We start from the raw sequence: 15,939 nt of genomic DNA on the forward strand, positions 1-15,939 counted from the left end.
TTTAATCAGTTACTCCCCAAGAAAACCCTAAAAGCTTTTAGCTAGTTATTTCCCATGATATATATATATATATTTAATTAATTAATTTATTTGTGATAGTCACACAGAGAGAGAGAGAGAGAGAGAGAGGGGCAGAGACACAGGCAGAGGGAGAAGCAGGCTCCATGCACCGGGAGCCCGATGTGGGATTCGATCCCGGGTCTCCAGGATCGCGCCCTGGGCCAAAGGCAGGTGCCAAACCGCTGCGCCACCCAGGGATCCCTGATATATTTTTAAAAAGATTTTATTTATCTGAGAGAGAGTGAATGAGCACAAGAGGGGTGAGGGGCAGAAGGAGGAGTAGACTCCCGGCTGAGCAGGGAGCTCAATGCCGGGCTCAATCTTAGGACTCTGGGATCATGACCTGAGCCAAAGGCAGACACCCAACTGGCTGAACCACCTAGGTGCCCCTCCCCCATATGACACATTTCAATATTTTTTTATTTTTTATTTTTATTTATTTTTTAAAAGTATTTTTTAAAAGATTTTATTTATTTATTCATAGAGACACACAGAGAGAGAAGCAGAGACACAGGCAGAGGGAGAAGCAGGATTCATGCAGGGAGCCCATCATGGGACTCCATCCAGGGTCTCCAGGATCATGCCCTGGGCTGCAGGCGGCGCTAAGCTGCTGAGCCACCGGGGCTGCCCTCAAGATTTTTTTTTTTAAAGATCTTATTTATTTATTCATGAGAGAGACACACAGACATGAGAGGGAGAAGACAGGCTCCATGCAGAGAGCCCAATATGGGACTTGATCCCGGGTCTCCAGGATCACACCCTAGGCCAAAGGCAGCACTAAACCGCTGAGCCACCTGGGCTGCCCACATTTCAAGATGTTAAATAAGAAGTTCTCGCTGAGACATCAAGATAAAATATATGACAAACAAGAGAAATAAGCCATAAGAGGATAGAGATCTTCAAAAGGATTATCTAAAAAGTGGTAACAGGCTTCAGATCCTTCGCCTACGTTCAAGATAGAAAGAGGGGCTCAATAAATAGCACCTGTCTTTCCCACCCAGGTTCTGAATAAATTGGGAAACAAAATGAAAGGTAGCAGAGAGGCCAAAATGCCTCCTTTGTTACTAAGAGACACTGAGCTGGAGGCTAGGGCTTTAGTATGGCACCAAGTGCAGCTGCTCACCGACCCCAGGCTGACCTGAGCAGGACGGATCCATGGCTGAGGGTAGGATCCGTGCCAGAGGCAGAAGAGGGCCCAGGCTAAGCTTTCCCAGTGACTGAATAGTGTCAGGAAATGGCACCAGGGTCTTACAACAAAATATCAGGGGGTCGAGGATTGGGAGGGAAGATATGTGAAGAGAGTTTTTCTCTGGAGGGCCGTCTAGAAGCTCCTGTCACCTCCAAGTTGTTTTCTCACTGCAAAGTCTTCATTCAGAGAGCTTCACGCACATCTCCTGCAGCTTGGCGCGGGCTTGGGACTGGGCCAGCACGGGGAGGCCTGAGGGAGAGGGAAGAGGGAGAGGGAGAGACAGGAGGTGGGGGAAGAGGAAGGAACCGAGCTCCTGTCCAATAGGGCCACCTAGAGGAGCTCTTAGGCTTCAGCAGGGAGCGGCTGGAGCGGTGACGCGGAGCTGAGGCTAGTTTCAGCTGATGAAGGGACTTCAGGTGAGAGGCCCGGCGTGGGGGATGGTGGGTCCCTGAGGCCCCGAGAGAGCGCCCCACCCCGGGCACGGGCGGCTCTCGAGTTCACAGCCTCGCTTATAAAGAGAGAAGCTACCTACGAGGTGACCAGTCCGGGAAGAAGTCTCTCCCTCTCCCCCTACTCCACCCTCTTCTCTTCCCTCTGCCTGCTTTGACCCAGAAACAAACCGTGGCTAGTGAAATGGCGGCAGACAGCTGGAAGCCGTTGGTGGAGGAAAGGAGCAGTTGGTGGACCCTGCGCCCTGCCCCAGCTTCTTGGCTGCAGAAGGCCCCAGAGGGGTGAAGGGGACAGTGTCACCTTTACACCTGATTCTAGGAGTCGGTTACTGTACAGGACTGGATATTCTAACTTCTTAATTGGGAAGGCTTCTTAATTGCTATTAGGCTCTATTTTTCATTGCAGATGAAATTGATGCATCTTTGTGTGGTGCAGTCTGACATAGTAAAATTGTTACTCTCTAGGTAGGATATTCATAAAAATGTAATTATCGTAATCAGATAATTACGATATTATCTGATTGGAGACCTAAAGTGGCTGTAGGACTTGTTATTACCAAAGAATGATTAAAATCAAGTCAGAGGTTTTTTTTGTTTGTTTTTTTTTAAGTCAGAGGATTATGGAGGTTTTTGTGCAGGGGCAGGGACTAACTAGCTTGCCCCCACTGAGTAATTCTGATAGAGACCGTGGGGATCAAAACAAAGTTGCTGTCCTATTTGAATAGGCTATTTTCATCTTCAGATTAACAGCTTGTTGACTTGACTTTGTTGGTTTTTATTTCTCTAGCCCACCAAGCTGAGCTCATTTGTGGTATCTCTGCCTTTATGAAGTGTGCCGCCTAAACCAGGACCAGGGATGTTAAGAACACTGGAAACTCCCATCTAAAGGAAGGCCAAGTCCCCTGATGGCTTTGCTATATTTCCCCCTGGTGGCATGCCGGATGCATAGCCACTCCTGGGCTACGTGCAAGTTATGAACTCCAGAGGGAAAATGATAAATGCACTTGATCTCAGCCAAAAAGCCGAGAAGCGATTGATAAATCAGTCACCGTAGTCTTCCTGTGATCTCTTTCTCCTCGAAGCACTCTCCCAGCAAATGTTAATTACAGCTATTGGTGAGTAAACCAAGTGAAATCTGTTAAGAGTTCCATCCAGTTCTGCCCAAAGCCAGACAGAGGAGGTCAACTTGAGTTCCCATCACCATCTCCCAACACCCTTTGTTATTGGATCAGAATAGCTTCCCTCTGTAAGATATTAGTGATTCCCATGGCTGCTTTAAGAAGTTTCTTTATTTATTATAGGTGAGGTGATTGAAAACTGCCAATCACAAATCTGGCAATCCCCTCTCATGAGCTTAAAGACCGTTCTGATTACGATAATTACATTTTTATGAATATCCTACCTAGAGAGTAACAATTTTACTATGTCAGACTGCACCACACAAAGATGCATCAATTTCATCTGCAATGAAAAATAGAGCCTAATAGCACAGTTATATTTATATGATAGTTAAACATCAAGATGCAACATAAGTACTTTGACTGAAAGAATTCTGATCATTATTTAACCTTGAGATGATGATTAAGGGTGAAGGCTTGTCAGCTTTCATGAATTATTTTTTTCATGATTTTTGCTGTTTTGATTTGATTTTTAAAACTCCATAATTAACACTTATTAACATTTGGATTCCACCCCCACCCTCTACAGTATTGTGGGCAAAGCAACAATGGCAGTAACCACAAAAGATTAATGGACATGATTAATAGTCAAAGAAAGACTTCCCCATTGGGAAGTTGTAAGACCTAATTATGTTTCAGGTATGACGGTGCCATGCTGACTGGTTTTCTACCTAGTTAAGTTTCCTAAGCCATGATGCAAGTAATGGATGCAGTATTTAGTTTGATGCTATATATACATATTAGTTTAATGCAGAGATAAGTGTTCCATTATTACAGATGGTGATCAGGGCCCATTAAAATGTGTGGTCTGAGAACAAGTACAGTAAAGCATCACCTAGAAGCCTGTTAGAAATGCAGATTCTCAGGCCCTACCTTAGGCTTGCTGAATCAGAATCCATAGCGGTGGGGCATAGGACCATGTCTCAGTAAGTCCTCCAGGTGATTCTCTGAGGTTTGAAACCACTGTTCTAGCATGTGGTAGCTATTTCCATTGGCTACGGTGAAACACTGGCATGTTGGAGGGTACAAGCCTGGGCCAGCATCAGGGTAGGCATCCCCCTTCACGTCAGGGGTGTGTGCTCCAGGGGAGTTTAAGTGAACACCCTGTTTTGGTCAAGTTCGTGAGTCCAGGGGTTCCTCTTAAGTGTCTTTTAATCTTCTCTTTAAATCTCCAGAGGTCACAAGCCATAGTGTCTTCCCATTACCCGTCATAATTGTTAGTTTATCCTCCCTGATAGAAGAGTTGTGTATGATACCTTTTGTAATGTCAAAAGATTTCCATCACCCTGAATCCTTGCTAATCTTTTTGCTGTATTACAACCACTTCCCTAAAGTCACCTTGAGCTACTTAAAAAAAAAATTGGCATCCAACACGATGTTCTTTTGTATATCTTGATGGCACTACTTGTGCTATCATCTTTTGATAGCACTCTCGATCAAAATTAGTAACTGGAATTCACCAGAAAACTGTATGGAAAGATGACACACATTGCAAGCATACTTAATTCAAGAAAACATAGTCGAACATATGTTTATTTATTTTTAAAAAAATGTTTTTTTCGAACATGTTCAGTAAAGTGTGCTGATGCTCACTTGTCAGGACTATGTAGTGCTGTTGTTACAGTTTTTCTTTGGCTGAGAGGATGAGGCAGCTCTTGGGAGGGAGATGTATCACAGAGTTTTGTAATAGACAAGCTATCTTCCTAAATTTTTAAGGAAAGTATTTTAGAGATAAATAGTCCAGTGCATCCATGTGCATGGGGTAGTATAAGTGGAGTATTCAGTGTACAAAAAGGGGATGCCATCTTATGATTTAATCTTCATTTTACTTTATATATATAAGTGATATACATATATGACTTGATTCTTTCAAAAGCCCAAGGGCAGGAGTAAGACCTTAGAACAGAGATTCTGAATCTGGAATGTGCATCAGAATGACCTTGAAGCTTATTTAAAATACAAATTCTCATGCTTGGTTCAGCAGTACACGTCCTGAAACTTGAGTGATACAGAGAAGATTGGCACAATCCCTGTGCAAGGATGACACGCACATTCGTCAAGTGTTTCATGTTAAAAAACTCCTGGGTTTTTAAAAATCCAGATAGTTTTATGTGGGTAGGTCTGAGGTGGTGCCCAGGAATCTGTATTTAACAAGCACCCCTTAAGTGCTTAAGTGATCCGTAGCTTTCATGTTGAGAAACGCTGCAAACCTAACTCAGAAGATGTAGAAAACACACATGAGTGTGGCGCAGTAAGGCCCAACCAAGTCACGGGAGTTGTACCTTCTTTGGGTCCTTGTGATACATTGCTTCAGGCTTTCAAGTAGGACATGGATCCCACCTGCTTCTAAGGTTCTTTGTATACTTGCCCAAAGGTCTGTGAGCTCCCTGAAACATGGGAATTAGGTGGTAGGGATCTTTGCATCTTCAGCTGGACTCCCCCACCCACCCATGCCTTCTCATTACTGAGGTGTTCAATAATACTCTCAGATGAATGAAGACTAGAAAGGTCAAAATGCAGTTCGCAGAGTGTGACTGAAATAGTTTAGGGGGTTAGTCTTGGCCTCCTTCACCCACCAGTGGTCAGACCTTGGGGTCACTTCCTCCCTCAGGGTCTCAGCCCCACATTTGCAACACAGATCAGTCTCTCTGTCGTGGGGCTGCCGTGGGCTGAACTTGAGGGACTATCTATGGAAATGCTTTAAAATTCCAGAGCTACTTATTTCACCTTTTTTAAACACGATGCTCATTTTGCTCTATTTCCCCTATGAATGGGTGCTGGGTTGTGTGACTGAGGACAGGAAGTTTACCTCTGGCCATTGAGGGAAAGCAAATTCTATGATTTGGAATTTATTTTATTTATTTATTTTTAAAGATTTTATTTATTTATTCGTGAGAGACTCAGAGAGAGAGAGAGGCAGAGACACAGGCAGAGGGAGAAGCAGGCTCCATGCAGGGAGCCCGACGTGGGACTCCATCCTGGGTCTCCAGGATCACAGCCTGGGCTGAAGTTAGTGCCAAACCACCGAGCGACCCAGACTGCCCTATGATTTGGAATTTAAAAGAACCCCATCATTTTTCCAACATTAAGGAGAGTAAAAAAATCAATACCAAAAGTTTATAATATGGATGGAAGAAATGCTCCACAAATAATGAACAGTAGGATGGAAGGGAGATACACTGGAAAGCAAATGAATTATCGCACTGCAGTTTGGGACTTTCAGAAATCTGTGCTTAGTGAAATGATGTCTGAATTTTAGTGGTTCCACTGAGATCCTCTGAAAAGGTAGCAAGTGTCTGATGAGCTGAAAAGAACACGTACATCCTTTTAAAAACGTAAAAATAGTGGTTATGACCACCAGCTGGAGGTAGTTACAGACCTCCAGCTGTAAAGAACCAAAGACCTGAAGGAAGTTAGATCACTTACAGGAGGCAATGTGCCCCAGCTGGTAAATCCTGGGTCTGGGACTAGAGCCAGTCCATAGCTCAATGAGGTAAATAAAGGCAGTGTGTTAAGTGTTCCATGAAGTTCTGTTTATTCCATCGAATCTACTATCTTTAATTCTAAGATTAGGTCTCCCCTTGTTTTTGCTTGTCAAAATGTCCTTGTTTTGGGACGCCTGGGTGGCTCAGTGGTTGAGCTTCTTTCTGCCTTCGACTCAGGGCATGATCCCGGGGTCCTGGATCGAGTCTCACATCAGGCTCCTTGCATGGAGCCTGCTTCTCCCTCTGCCTATGTCTCTGCCTCTCTCTCTGTTTTTCATGAATGAATGAATGAATGAATGAATAAATAAATGTCCTTGTTTTTCTGAAATGTTAGTATTTTTTAAACTAGGCAAATGGAAAGTTAACAATACAATGACTTTCTATTCAAATTTATTTACTCAGTCTCAAGTCTGAATTCCGGATTCATTTGAGGCAAATTTCTAACCTATTCAGGCCTTGATTTCTCCACATGTAAAGTCACAAAGATCAACAATAACATATACAATCATATTTGCAAAGAGCTTAGCACAATTTTTAGTACGGATTGACCAAGAATTGGTCATAGTTACATGAAAAATTAAGATATTTATGTTATAATCTAGATATATAAATTAGGTAATGGGTCTTGTGTTGACACTACTATATTAGATATGTTTTTCTATTTTTCTTTGATGGTCCCACTTGGGACCCATTTATGCCTTTGCTCTAAGAGTAAGCCTGAGCAGAAGAACCAAGGGAGAATTCCCATTCAGGCACACAGCCAACCAGCTTGTGTTGGTGCTGGGGAGCATTCTAGAACCAGTGGGAGAGCAGGGTTGTGCCTACTGGCTGAAGTTCTTGTTAGATCTAGAATCCAGACCTTTGGTTCTAGGACTAGCACTTCCTATTGTATAATATGTATCTTCGTATTTCCAATGCCTAATAAATTGTAGTTACTAAATTAGTGTTTGCTGATTATTTCAATGAATAAATGTAAAAATTGAGCTGTAGGAATACAATAGCTCCGTAAAGCATTAGGATTTCCCAGTTGTCTGCTGCTGCTTTTTGCAGTTGTCTGCTGCTGCTTTTTGCTTTTTTTTTTTTTACCTATCTTAAATAGTTTTTTTTTTTTTTTTTTTAAGATGTTATTTATTCATGAGACACACAGAGAAAGGCAGGGACACAGGCAGAGGGAGAAGCAGGCTTCCTGTGGGGAGCCGGATGCGGGACTTGATCCCAGAACCCTGGGATCAGGACCTGAGCTGAAGGCAGACCCTCACTGAGGCACCCAGGCGTCCAAAATAGGGTTGCATTTTGATAGGTGACCTTTAACTTCCTAAATTGTTTGGAAACAGAAAACAGGAAAAGGGCGGTTGTCCCTCGTGACTAAAACACATTTGTGTTGATGGATATGCCAGGTGCCCTGGCAGGCATCTTCCCGGTCAAGATTTAAGCTAAATTTGAGTTTGATGTCTAATAACATCTGGACTTGCATCTCAGGCCCCCCAAAGGGCAAATGTGTTATTTGGGTGGGTCACGTTGTGGGGCCTTTAACTTACTCTAATGCAATGTAGGCAATGCAATGACTGGATCATTTCAGAAATATCTGTAGGCCACTCTGGGAGCACTTTTGCTCTCTTATATTGGTCTGGGACTTTCCTGTCACACTGTGGAAACCTGACGGCTTAAGAAAGTTTTTCAGATACCCACTTTGGTTGATTTCCGTATCAGAAACTGGAAGGGCAATAATACAAGGACAGGTTCTATGGGCCCTGAAGCTTTAGATAATTTTGGTGCTATATTAAGGAAATTGGCATAAAATCATAAATAAACATTTTGATGTAAAAATGAGTGCTTATTAGAAGCAATCCTTGCAAATGGAGTCCCAAAGCCTGAGCTTCATTAGTTTCCTGTAAATGTGCCTCTGTAATACCAGAAGCAGAATTTTAAGGCTAAGGAATTTGTGCTAGAATGTTGATAGATAAGACATTTCCAAATATTTACCAGTAAGAGAAACATGTACAGGCATCCCCTGATTTTCAAAAGTTTGCATTAGGCCACTTCACTTTTACGAAAGACCTACATTAGTACCTGTTTTTGCTAACTGAAAGAAACCTGAAGATGATTTTTGCTTTTAGGAAAAAAGGCAAAAAGTAAAAATAGTGTTCGGTGTTTGTTTTGCAGCAACTGCTTATAGAAGCAGTGCACACCCCAAAACAGTGAGAACGGCCCCGCCAAGTCCCTTCCCCTGAAACCACACTCCGCATCTTAGCATCAAGCCACTGTAGTTTTTTTCTGAACGGTGTCTGAGAGCATCTGTGCCTTTCTTAATTTATTTTGTGCATCCATTAGCAAGATGTGTCCTAAGGCATGAGAAAACCTGAGAGAGGTTATTTTCGGGGGTCTGAGAATGCTTAAAAATTTTTCCATGTAAGTTAATGGTAATTGCTTCTTTGATTTATGCCATTTCAGCTTAGGAACATTTTCATTCGCGTGCTTTACTTTCGGGTAGTGGGGGAAACCGGCAGCTAACTGCAGCTGCAGGGATAGACTCGGAGTACCAAGGGCTCAGAGTGCAGAGAAGTGAGGCTGTGGGGAAGACAGCAGAGAAAGGGCCACTCTAAATTAAGCATCCAAGAAGCAATCAATTATAGTTGGAACATCAGGGAACTGGGGGAGTCCTTGAGTTTATTTTACAAATTAATCAAAAGACAAAAATGTATTATTTATTGGCCATCAAAACTTTTTCTAAATACTACCCCCCCCTAGTTTTCCTGCACACTTAAAAATATTTTTTTGGCATTTTATTTAAATTCAATTAATTAGCATACATCTTAGTTTCAGATGTAGTTTAGTGATTCATCAGTTGTGTATAACACCCAGTGCTTATTACATCAAATGTCCTCCTTAATGCCCTTCACCCAGTTACCCCATCCTCTCGATTCCCTCCCCTCCAGCAACCCTTAGTTTGTTTCCTGTAGTGTAGTGAGTCTCTTATGATTTGTCTCCCTCTCTGATTTCATCTTATTTTCCCCTCCCTTCCCCTGTGATCTTTTGTCTTCTTAAATTCCATATGAGCTTGGATGATAATGATCTTTCTCTGATTGACTTATTTCACTTAGCATAATACCCTCTAGTTCCACTCACATCATTGCAAATGGTAAGATTTCATTTTTCTGATGGCTGAGTAGTATTCCAATATACATCTATATATGTAGGGCAGCTCTATTTTCAACTTTTTGAGGAGCCTCCATCCTGTTTTCCACAGTGGCTGCACCAGCTTGCATTCCCACCAACAGTATAACAGGCTTTCCCTTTCTCCGCATCCTTGCCAACACCTGTCATTTCCTGACTTGTTAATCTTGGCCATTCTGACTGGTGTGAGGTGGTATCTCATTGTGGTTTTGATTTGTATTTCCCTGATGCTGAGCGATGTGTCTGTTTTCACGTGTCTGCTGGCCATTTGTTGGATTATCTCATTTCATGCACTCATTAATGCTGTGAGGTAGTTACCTACCCTGGAGATAAGGAAGTTGAAGCTCAGAGAAGTTCACAACCTGCAAGTAAGAGATGGAGGCAGGTCTTCCTAATCTTTTAGCCATTATGCGATATTAAGGTATGTACACACACGTGCACGCACAGCAGATAATTTAAAAAATTATCAGGCCTCCTAAATTCCCATTGGCCTTTCCTGTATTTCTCAGTGTTAGTGCTAGTCCTTGTAGGTTTATTGCTCATTGGTTCCATCATTCATCTTTACCGTAGTGTAGAAGCATCTGCCTCAAGGAGACAGCAGACTGAGTAAGATGCAGGTTTCTCAGGAACAACAAACAAGGAATCAGGAAGTGGATGTGAGGAGCACACACTATAGACGGCTGCCACCACCCCCCTCTTTTTCTTTCCTCTAAGCTTGTCTTTCTTTACCAGAGTACAAAACAGACACTTGCCTTTTCATTTGTATTTACATAGACAATACTTAAATAAAAACCACCAGTTGACACTCTTATTCTGCTTTTATTTATTGTCTGGCTAACTGACAAAGACACAGATGTCTAGGGTAGACGCTACCCCACCATTTAAACTGTCCTGGTGACACAGATTCCAAAATGTGCATGTTTACATAGTGCAGTGGTATGAAAAACATTTGCTTTCCTTTACTGTCCCTGACTACAAACAGGGAAAAATTAATTTCATACCAAAAAATTTGGGGCACTTTAACAATCATCCCATTTCTGCTACTAAAATAACAAAATTGGTATTACACGTTAAACTATAAAGGCCTACCAGTTTTTACAGATCTGCAAATAATCTGCTACTTAGACATAAAAAGTTGATTTCTTCAAATCACAAAGTAAGGCACCATTGGATTAAACGTTTCTTTCAGCTTCTACTAAATAAAATGCATAGTGAAATAAATACTGAACACTGAATTTTAATACTGTAATACATTTCAATATAAAATGATATGTGAATGTTAAAATACTGTATTGCATCTTGAATACATTTATCTGGAAATATTATGGGAAAAAAAACCCAAATGTAAGCCCTGATTTCAGGAAAGAAAATATTCATTTTTGTGATTTGCCATAGTTCAAGATTTTAGCATAGAGATTATTCAGTTTTGGGTCCAATTAGGTTGTCAACTTTCAAAGAAAGGGTATAGGTGTGCTAATGAAACATTTATTTAAATACATTCTTAAACTTCTCTATCCTGGATGAATTGCAACTTTGAGTTGTGACTCAGACTTTAGGACGGTACCTACAAAGTTGGGATATACAAGGAAATTGGCCATTCTTATTATCCCTAATAAAATTTAGATCCAGAATTGTTTGGATCAGACATTTTCTGCCATATTTGCTAGTAAGGCCAGATTTCGTATTTTCTGAAGTGCATCACTAGGCTTTTTCATAGGGATTTGTATCAACTGTTGATATATGATCAAAGAATCCAAAATAAAATGATGCTGCTACTACCTGAAAAATTCCTTTTGAAAATACTTTGCCAAGTTTGTTACAACTTTGTATTTTTTTATTCTTTTTGGGTAAAGGGTCCCAAATGACTATATATGAAAGACTGATGGATGGTAGAGAAGGGGGGTCAAAACAAAGTTCTCTAATATGCTAAGCCCAGGACTTTGGCAAGGAAAGTTATAAAAATACAATATATTCAAATGGGCAACTTCATAATTTATTAGATATCCCATTTATTAGAACTCTAAGTTCTTTTGCTTTTATATAAATGAAACAATTATTTATTCTATAAATAGGAATGCTTCTTTCAAATTTTTCTTTGGATTGATTTCTTGTTAGCACTTCCCAGTAATACATGAACAATACACTGAAACCATGATACAAAGTTTAGGTATACATACACATATGTGACCGTGCGCTTTTAAAAAATAAGTAATGGTAATTTCAAACATAATCAACCATATAAAACATCTAAATGGAAATATTTTCTTTTCCAAATCTATAGCTGGATTTAAAAGTCCCAGTAAGTTTTGTAAACAAAATCATACAAAAAAAGGGCAAGCCTGGCTCATCCCTGTGGTCCTTTCACGGAGCTTTGTTTGCATAGATCCAAGGCAAATGATTCCCCCAACAGAGTCAAGACAAATTCTCTTCATTTATAGTAGCAATCTCTCTCAACCCCCATAAACATCAGATTTAGACTTTTAGAGTTTTGCCCATCAACTTGAACCTACTTTCTTCTTCCACATTTCCAACTGGCTACCTTTTCCTGACTTTCCCTCACCATAGCTACAGAGCCTCCGAGCCTACCCATCTGGAGGTGGATGCTGGGCGGCAGAGGAATGAAGTGCAAGGTAAGGGTCCAAAGGGCAGGTGAGCTCAGGGCAGTTGGCTCTGAGCCCCTAAACCGTGGCTGGCTTTCACCTTGTTTCTAATGGCTTTGTTCCACGTGACTGTAAACCCTGTTAGATCAATTTCTGACCTTGGTATTGTGAAGCAATGCTTGTATACACACATTTAGGAAAGATGGGAAATAAGGGAGCAAAATCTAAGGTCAAGCTGTCTGCTGAATAAGGTGTTAGGCCCTAACTTTACTTTTTGAATTGCTAAAGTTCATCTTGCCTTTTTTGTTTTTGAAACTAGGTTTTTGCACTAGACTCCATCTCCTAGACCTGTGCTGTCCAATACGACAGCCACCAGCCACATGTGATGGTCGAGCACCTGAGATGTGACTAGTCTGAATGGAGGTGTGCTTTCAATGTAGAACACACACTGGATTATGAAGACAGTACCAAAACATAATGTGACATATCTCATTAATAACTGTCATACAGATTGCAGGTTGAAATAATAATAATTTGGGCATTAGGGTTAAATATATTAAAATTAACTTCACCTGTTTTCCTTTTTTTAATGTAGCTACTAGAAATTTAAAAACTGTGTATGTGGCTAACATTGTACTTCTGTTGGACAGGTCTAACTTGAGCTTATCAGACTGCCAAGATTGGACAGCCTATAATTGAAAAATTTTATGTGAGCCCTGATGCAGCAACTTGCTTAGATGGTCTGTGGTTCATGGAAGCAGACAGAAAGCCAAGCATGCAAAAAAAGCATGGAAGCAAATAGATCTCAGGGACTTTAATATTATAGTCTGTAGCAAATAAGCAGTGAATGTTTGAATTGGTTGGTTGAAAGCTAGGACACAACTCATCTCCGCTACCTTGCCACAAAAGCCCACTGACCCCTAAGCAGCCAACACTTGGCGGGCTGTAGCTGAAGCAAGCAATAACTTTGAGAATATACAAAATATAAAAAGCTAGGTGCATTTCTTTACTGCATTCCTACCCCCCCCCCACATATTCCCATATCACCCTCCCTTCTTCCTTGCTGCCAGTATGAAGGGAGCCAGGGAAGACAAGGGGAGGGGCGCTTGCAGCCCTCGGACAGCAACAACAGATGGAGCTCTTGGACTCCGGTGGAGAAGAGCAGGCAAAGATCACCTTGAGGTGGGAGGAAGTGGTGGGGCACCCCTTTCTCTCCGGTTGGATCCACCTTGATGGAAGAACAGACAAAGTAGAAATTTTAGTTAGGAAGCTATGATCTCCCTGTACAAACTAAAGGGTGGTTGCAGAAGTACCCACACCTCACCCTCTACGACCAAGGCTGTATGTAACTGGCACCCATGGTCGAGAAGAGGTGAGGGGAAGCAAGCAAACATCTGTGTGAACATTACGAGAGAGGGATGACCCAATGCTGGCTACCAAGTACTTGCAAAGTTAAGAACATTTTTAAAAATTACTTTTCTTCTTATCACATAGTACGTGTTTATTAGAGATTTAGAAAATATGGATGAGCTAAAACAAAATGAAAACTAACCAATGCCTGTCCTACCCAGGGATAACCATAACGTTATATAAATACTTTCCATTTATTTTCTGTATATAAACAGCTCCCTTTTTCCTTTGTCAAATAAGATCATGTATAGTTGGTATGGACATTTTTCAGAGCCGTTACTGTTTATACATATAATTCTAAGTGACACATCACATTCTATTATATAGGTTTACTATATTTATCTAATCAGTTCCCTTTTGTTGGACACTTAGGTATTCTCTAATTTCTAAAATGTTTTTTTTTTTATAGTAACCATCCTAATAGGTGTGAAGTTGTATTTCACTGTAGCTTTATTTGCATTTCCCTAATGATTGGTGATATCGAGCATCTTTTCATGTGCTTTTTTGGCAATGTGGATATCTTCCTCAGAGAAATGCCTATGCAAGTATTCAACTCATTTTTTTAAAAAAAGATCTTATTTATTCATGAGAGACACAGAGATGGAGGCAGAGACACATACAGAGGGAGAAGCAGGATCCCCGCAAGAAGCTTGATGCGGGACTCGATCCCAGACCCTGGGATCACGCCCTGAGCTGAAGGCAGTCGCTCAACTGCTGAGCCACCCAGGCATCCCAGTATTAAAACCATTTTAAAAATTGGGTTTTTGTTGTTGAATCACAGGAATTCTTTATATATCCTGATTTTTTTTATTAGATACATAATTTACAAATATTTTATCCCATTTCACGGTTTGCCTCTTCACCATTGACTGTGTTCTTTGAAAAACTATGCATATTCATGGATAAGAGTACCAGGTTTATAATCCATTCACCGTTTTGTAAATCCATGTACGTTTTTCCGAGGACCTAACAGGTTTTAGGCATGAAGCCAGGTGCTCAGATGCTGTGAGCAGATCTAGCGGGGGGGGGGGGGGGGGGGGGGGGGGGCCCATGTCTGTTGAGTAGGTCTGCTCTGGGGGGACTCCGAGGTGAGTGGTCACTGACAGATTCTTTAGTAGGCATCTCGACAGGGACTTCCGAGATAGAACCAACTCTCTGAGTCAGAGGAAGACACTGGCAGCCTGTTTACCTTGCCTCTTCCTCTTGCCATCTCAACCATGTCTTGTCTTGGGCCCACTCCTGAGGAAAAGACTCATCTGGATGTAAAGCAGTCATGTGTTGTAGAGCCCTGACCATCAGCTGACATACTGTAAGTGGTTCGTACAATGCGGCCTGGCCTGTACAGAGCTGCAGTTAGATGGCACTGTTCAGGGCTGCCTGGGGGCCCTCCAGGCGGTGCCCCATCTAGAGGCCAAGGCAGCTACAGGCACAGAGCCAAAACTGCTCGATAGCACGTTAGTTTTGTCAGAGAGATGATCCATTAAACACACAGAATACTAGAAATATTTAAAGCAAATCTACAAAAACATTTTTTGGGGGCAGTGGGCATTAATTCATCAATTTCAGAAATATTTTAAAATGCCTATTATATTTCCGGTTTGGTGCACTTGAGGAAGATGCAGTAGTGAGCAAGGCAGTTCCAGTCCTCAAGTCACATATAGTCTTAGAGACAGCAGGACGGGGAAAGGAATGTGTTCAGCTATGAAATTAAAAATCTAGCGGAGGGGGGATGGTTCCGTTACTGACTTAAATATACAAAGAGAACTTCTATTAGATTAAGGATGCTTACAGGAAACCAGGAAAAATACTTAGAGTCAATATGAATAACTCCTTAAAGCGAATTGGTTTGGTAGTGCTCCAAAAGGAAGAGATACAGGCTCTGCTCTTATCAGAAAGAAGCCCCTCTTCATGCTACACACACACAGAGCTCAAAGGTATCTGTCCCACGTGAAGACTTCTTTTCCACTCTTGTATAATTTTATTATATTTATATCTTTTCAAGATTTTATTTATTTATTCATGAGAATCAGAGACAGAGAGAGGCAGAAGGAGAAGCACGCTCCATGCAGGGAGCCTGACATGGGACTCGATCCCAGGTCTCCAGGATCACGCCCTGGGCTGAAGGCAGCGCTAAACCACTGAGCCACCCAGGCTGGCCTATTTATACCTTTTTTTATTAGGCACCATCTAGGAATGGAGTATTCCACATAAATAAATGAGTTTTTCTAGTAATTACACTTTTCCTTTCAAGCAGCAATATTCTATTTACTTCTGGCATTTGTTCGTGGAAATTTTCTTCAAACACCTAATTTTTCAAATTCTTCAGCAGTGGCACAGAGCACAGTTTGACGTGTTCTTCACAATCCAACAGTACTGTCCTGTGACACAAAGTAC

General features: G+C 41.5%; 1 protein-coding gene, 1 long non-coding RNA gene and 1 other non-coding gene across 7 annotated transcripts in view; 2 read left to right on the forward strand and 1 right to left on the reverse strand.

Annotated features, from left to right (window-relative positions):
• The first annotated feature begins 744 nt into the window (after positions 1–744).
• The window catches only part of LOC119867834, a 50,482-nt gene continuing 35,287 nt past the window's right edge, over positions 745–15,939 (forward strand). The window contains exons 1-2 of one of the 2 annotated variants that reach the window (XR_005384752.1): positions 745–1,784; positions 2,486–2,813. This is a non-coding gene — a long non-coding RNA (uncharacterized LOC119867834). The remainder of the gene's footprint in view (positions 1,785–2,485; positions 2,814–15,939) is intronic. The other variant, XR_005384751.1, reaches the window with a different exon arrangement.
• LOC119867876 lies at positions 4,845–4,951 on the forward strand. Its single transcript, XR_005384925.1, has one exon. It is a non-coding gene; the product is annotated as a U6 spliceosomal RNA (small nuclear RNA).
• The window catches only part of WIPF1 (WAS/WASL interacting protein family member 1), a 122,508-nt gene continuing 116,903 nt past the window's right edge, over positions 10,335–15,939 (reverse strand). For all 4 annotated transcript variants that reach the window (XM_038584891.1, XM_038584892.1, XM_038584893.1 and 1 more), the window contains one exon: positions 10,335–13,363. In XM_038584891.1, coding sequence (XP_038440819.1) covers positions 13,308–13,363 — 56 coding nt within the window. In that variant the 3' untranslated portion in view covers positions 10,335–13,307. The remainder of the gene's footprint in view (positions 13,364–15,939) is intronic.

This window comes from Canis lupus, chromosome 36 (genome assembly GCF_011100685.1).
Source record: "Canis lupus familiaris isolate Mischka breed German Shepherd chromosome 36, alternate assembly UU_Cfam_GSD_1.0, whole genome shotgun sequence".
In the NCBI taxonomy this organism is placed as follows: Eukaryota; Metazoa; Chordata; class Mammalia; order Carnivora; family Canidae; genus Canis; species Canis lupus.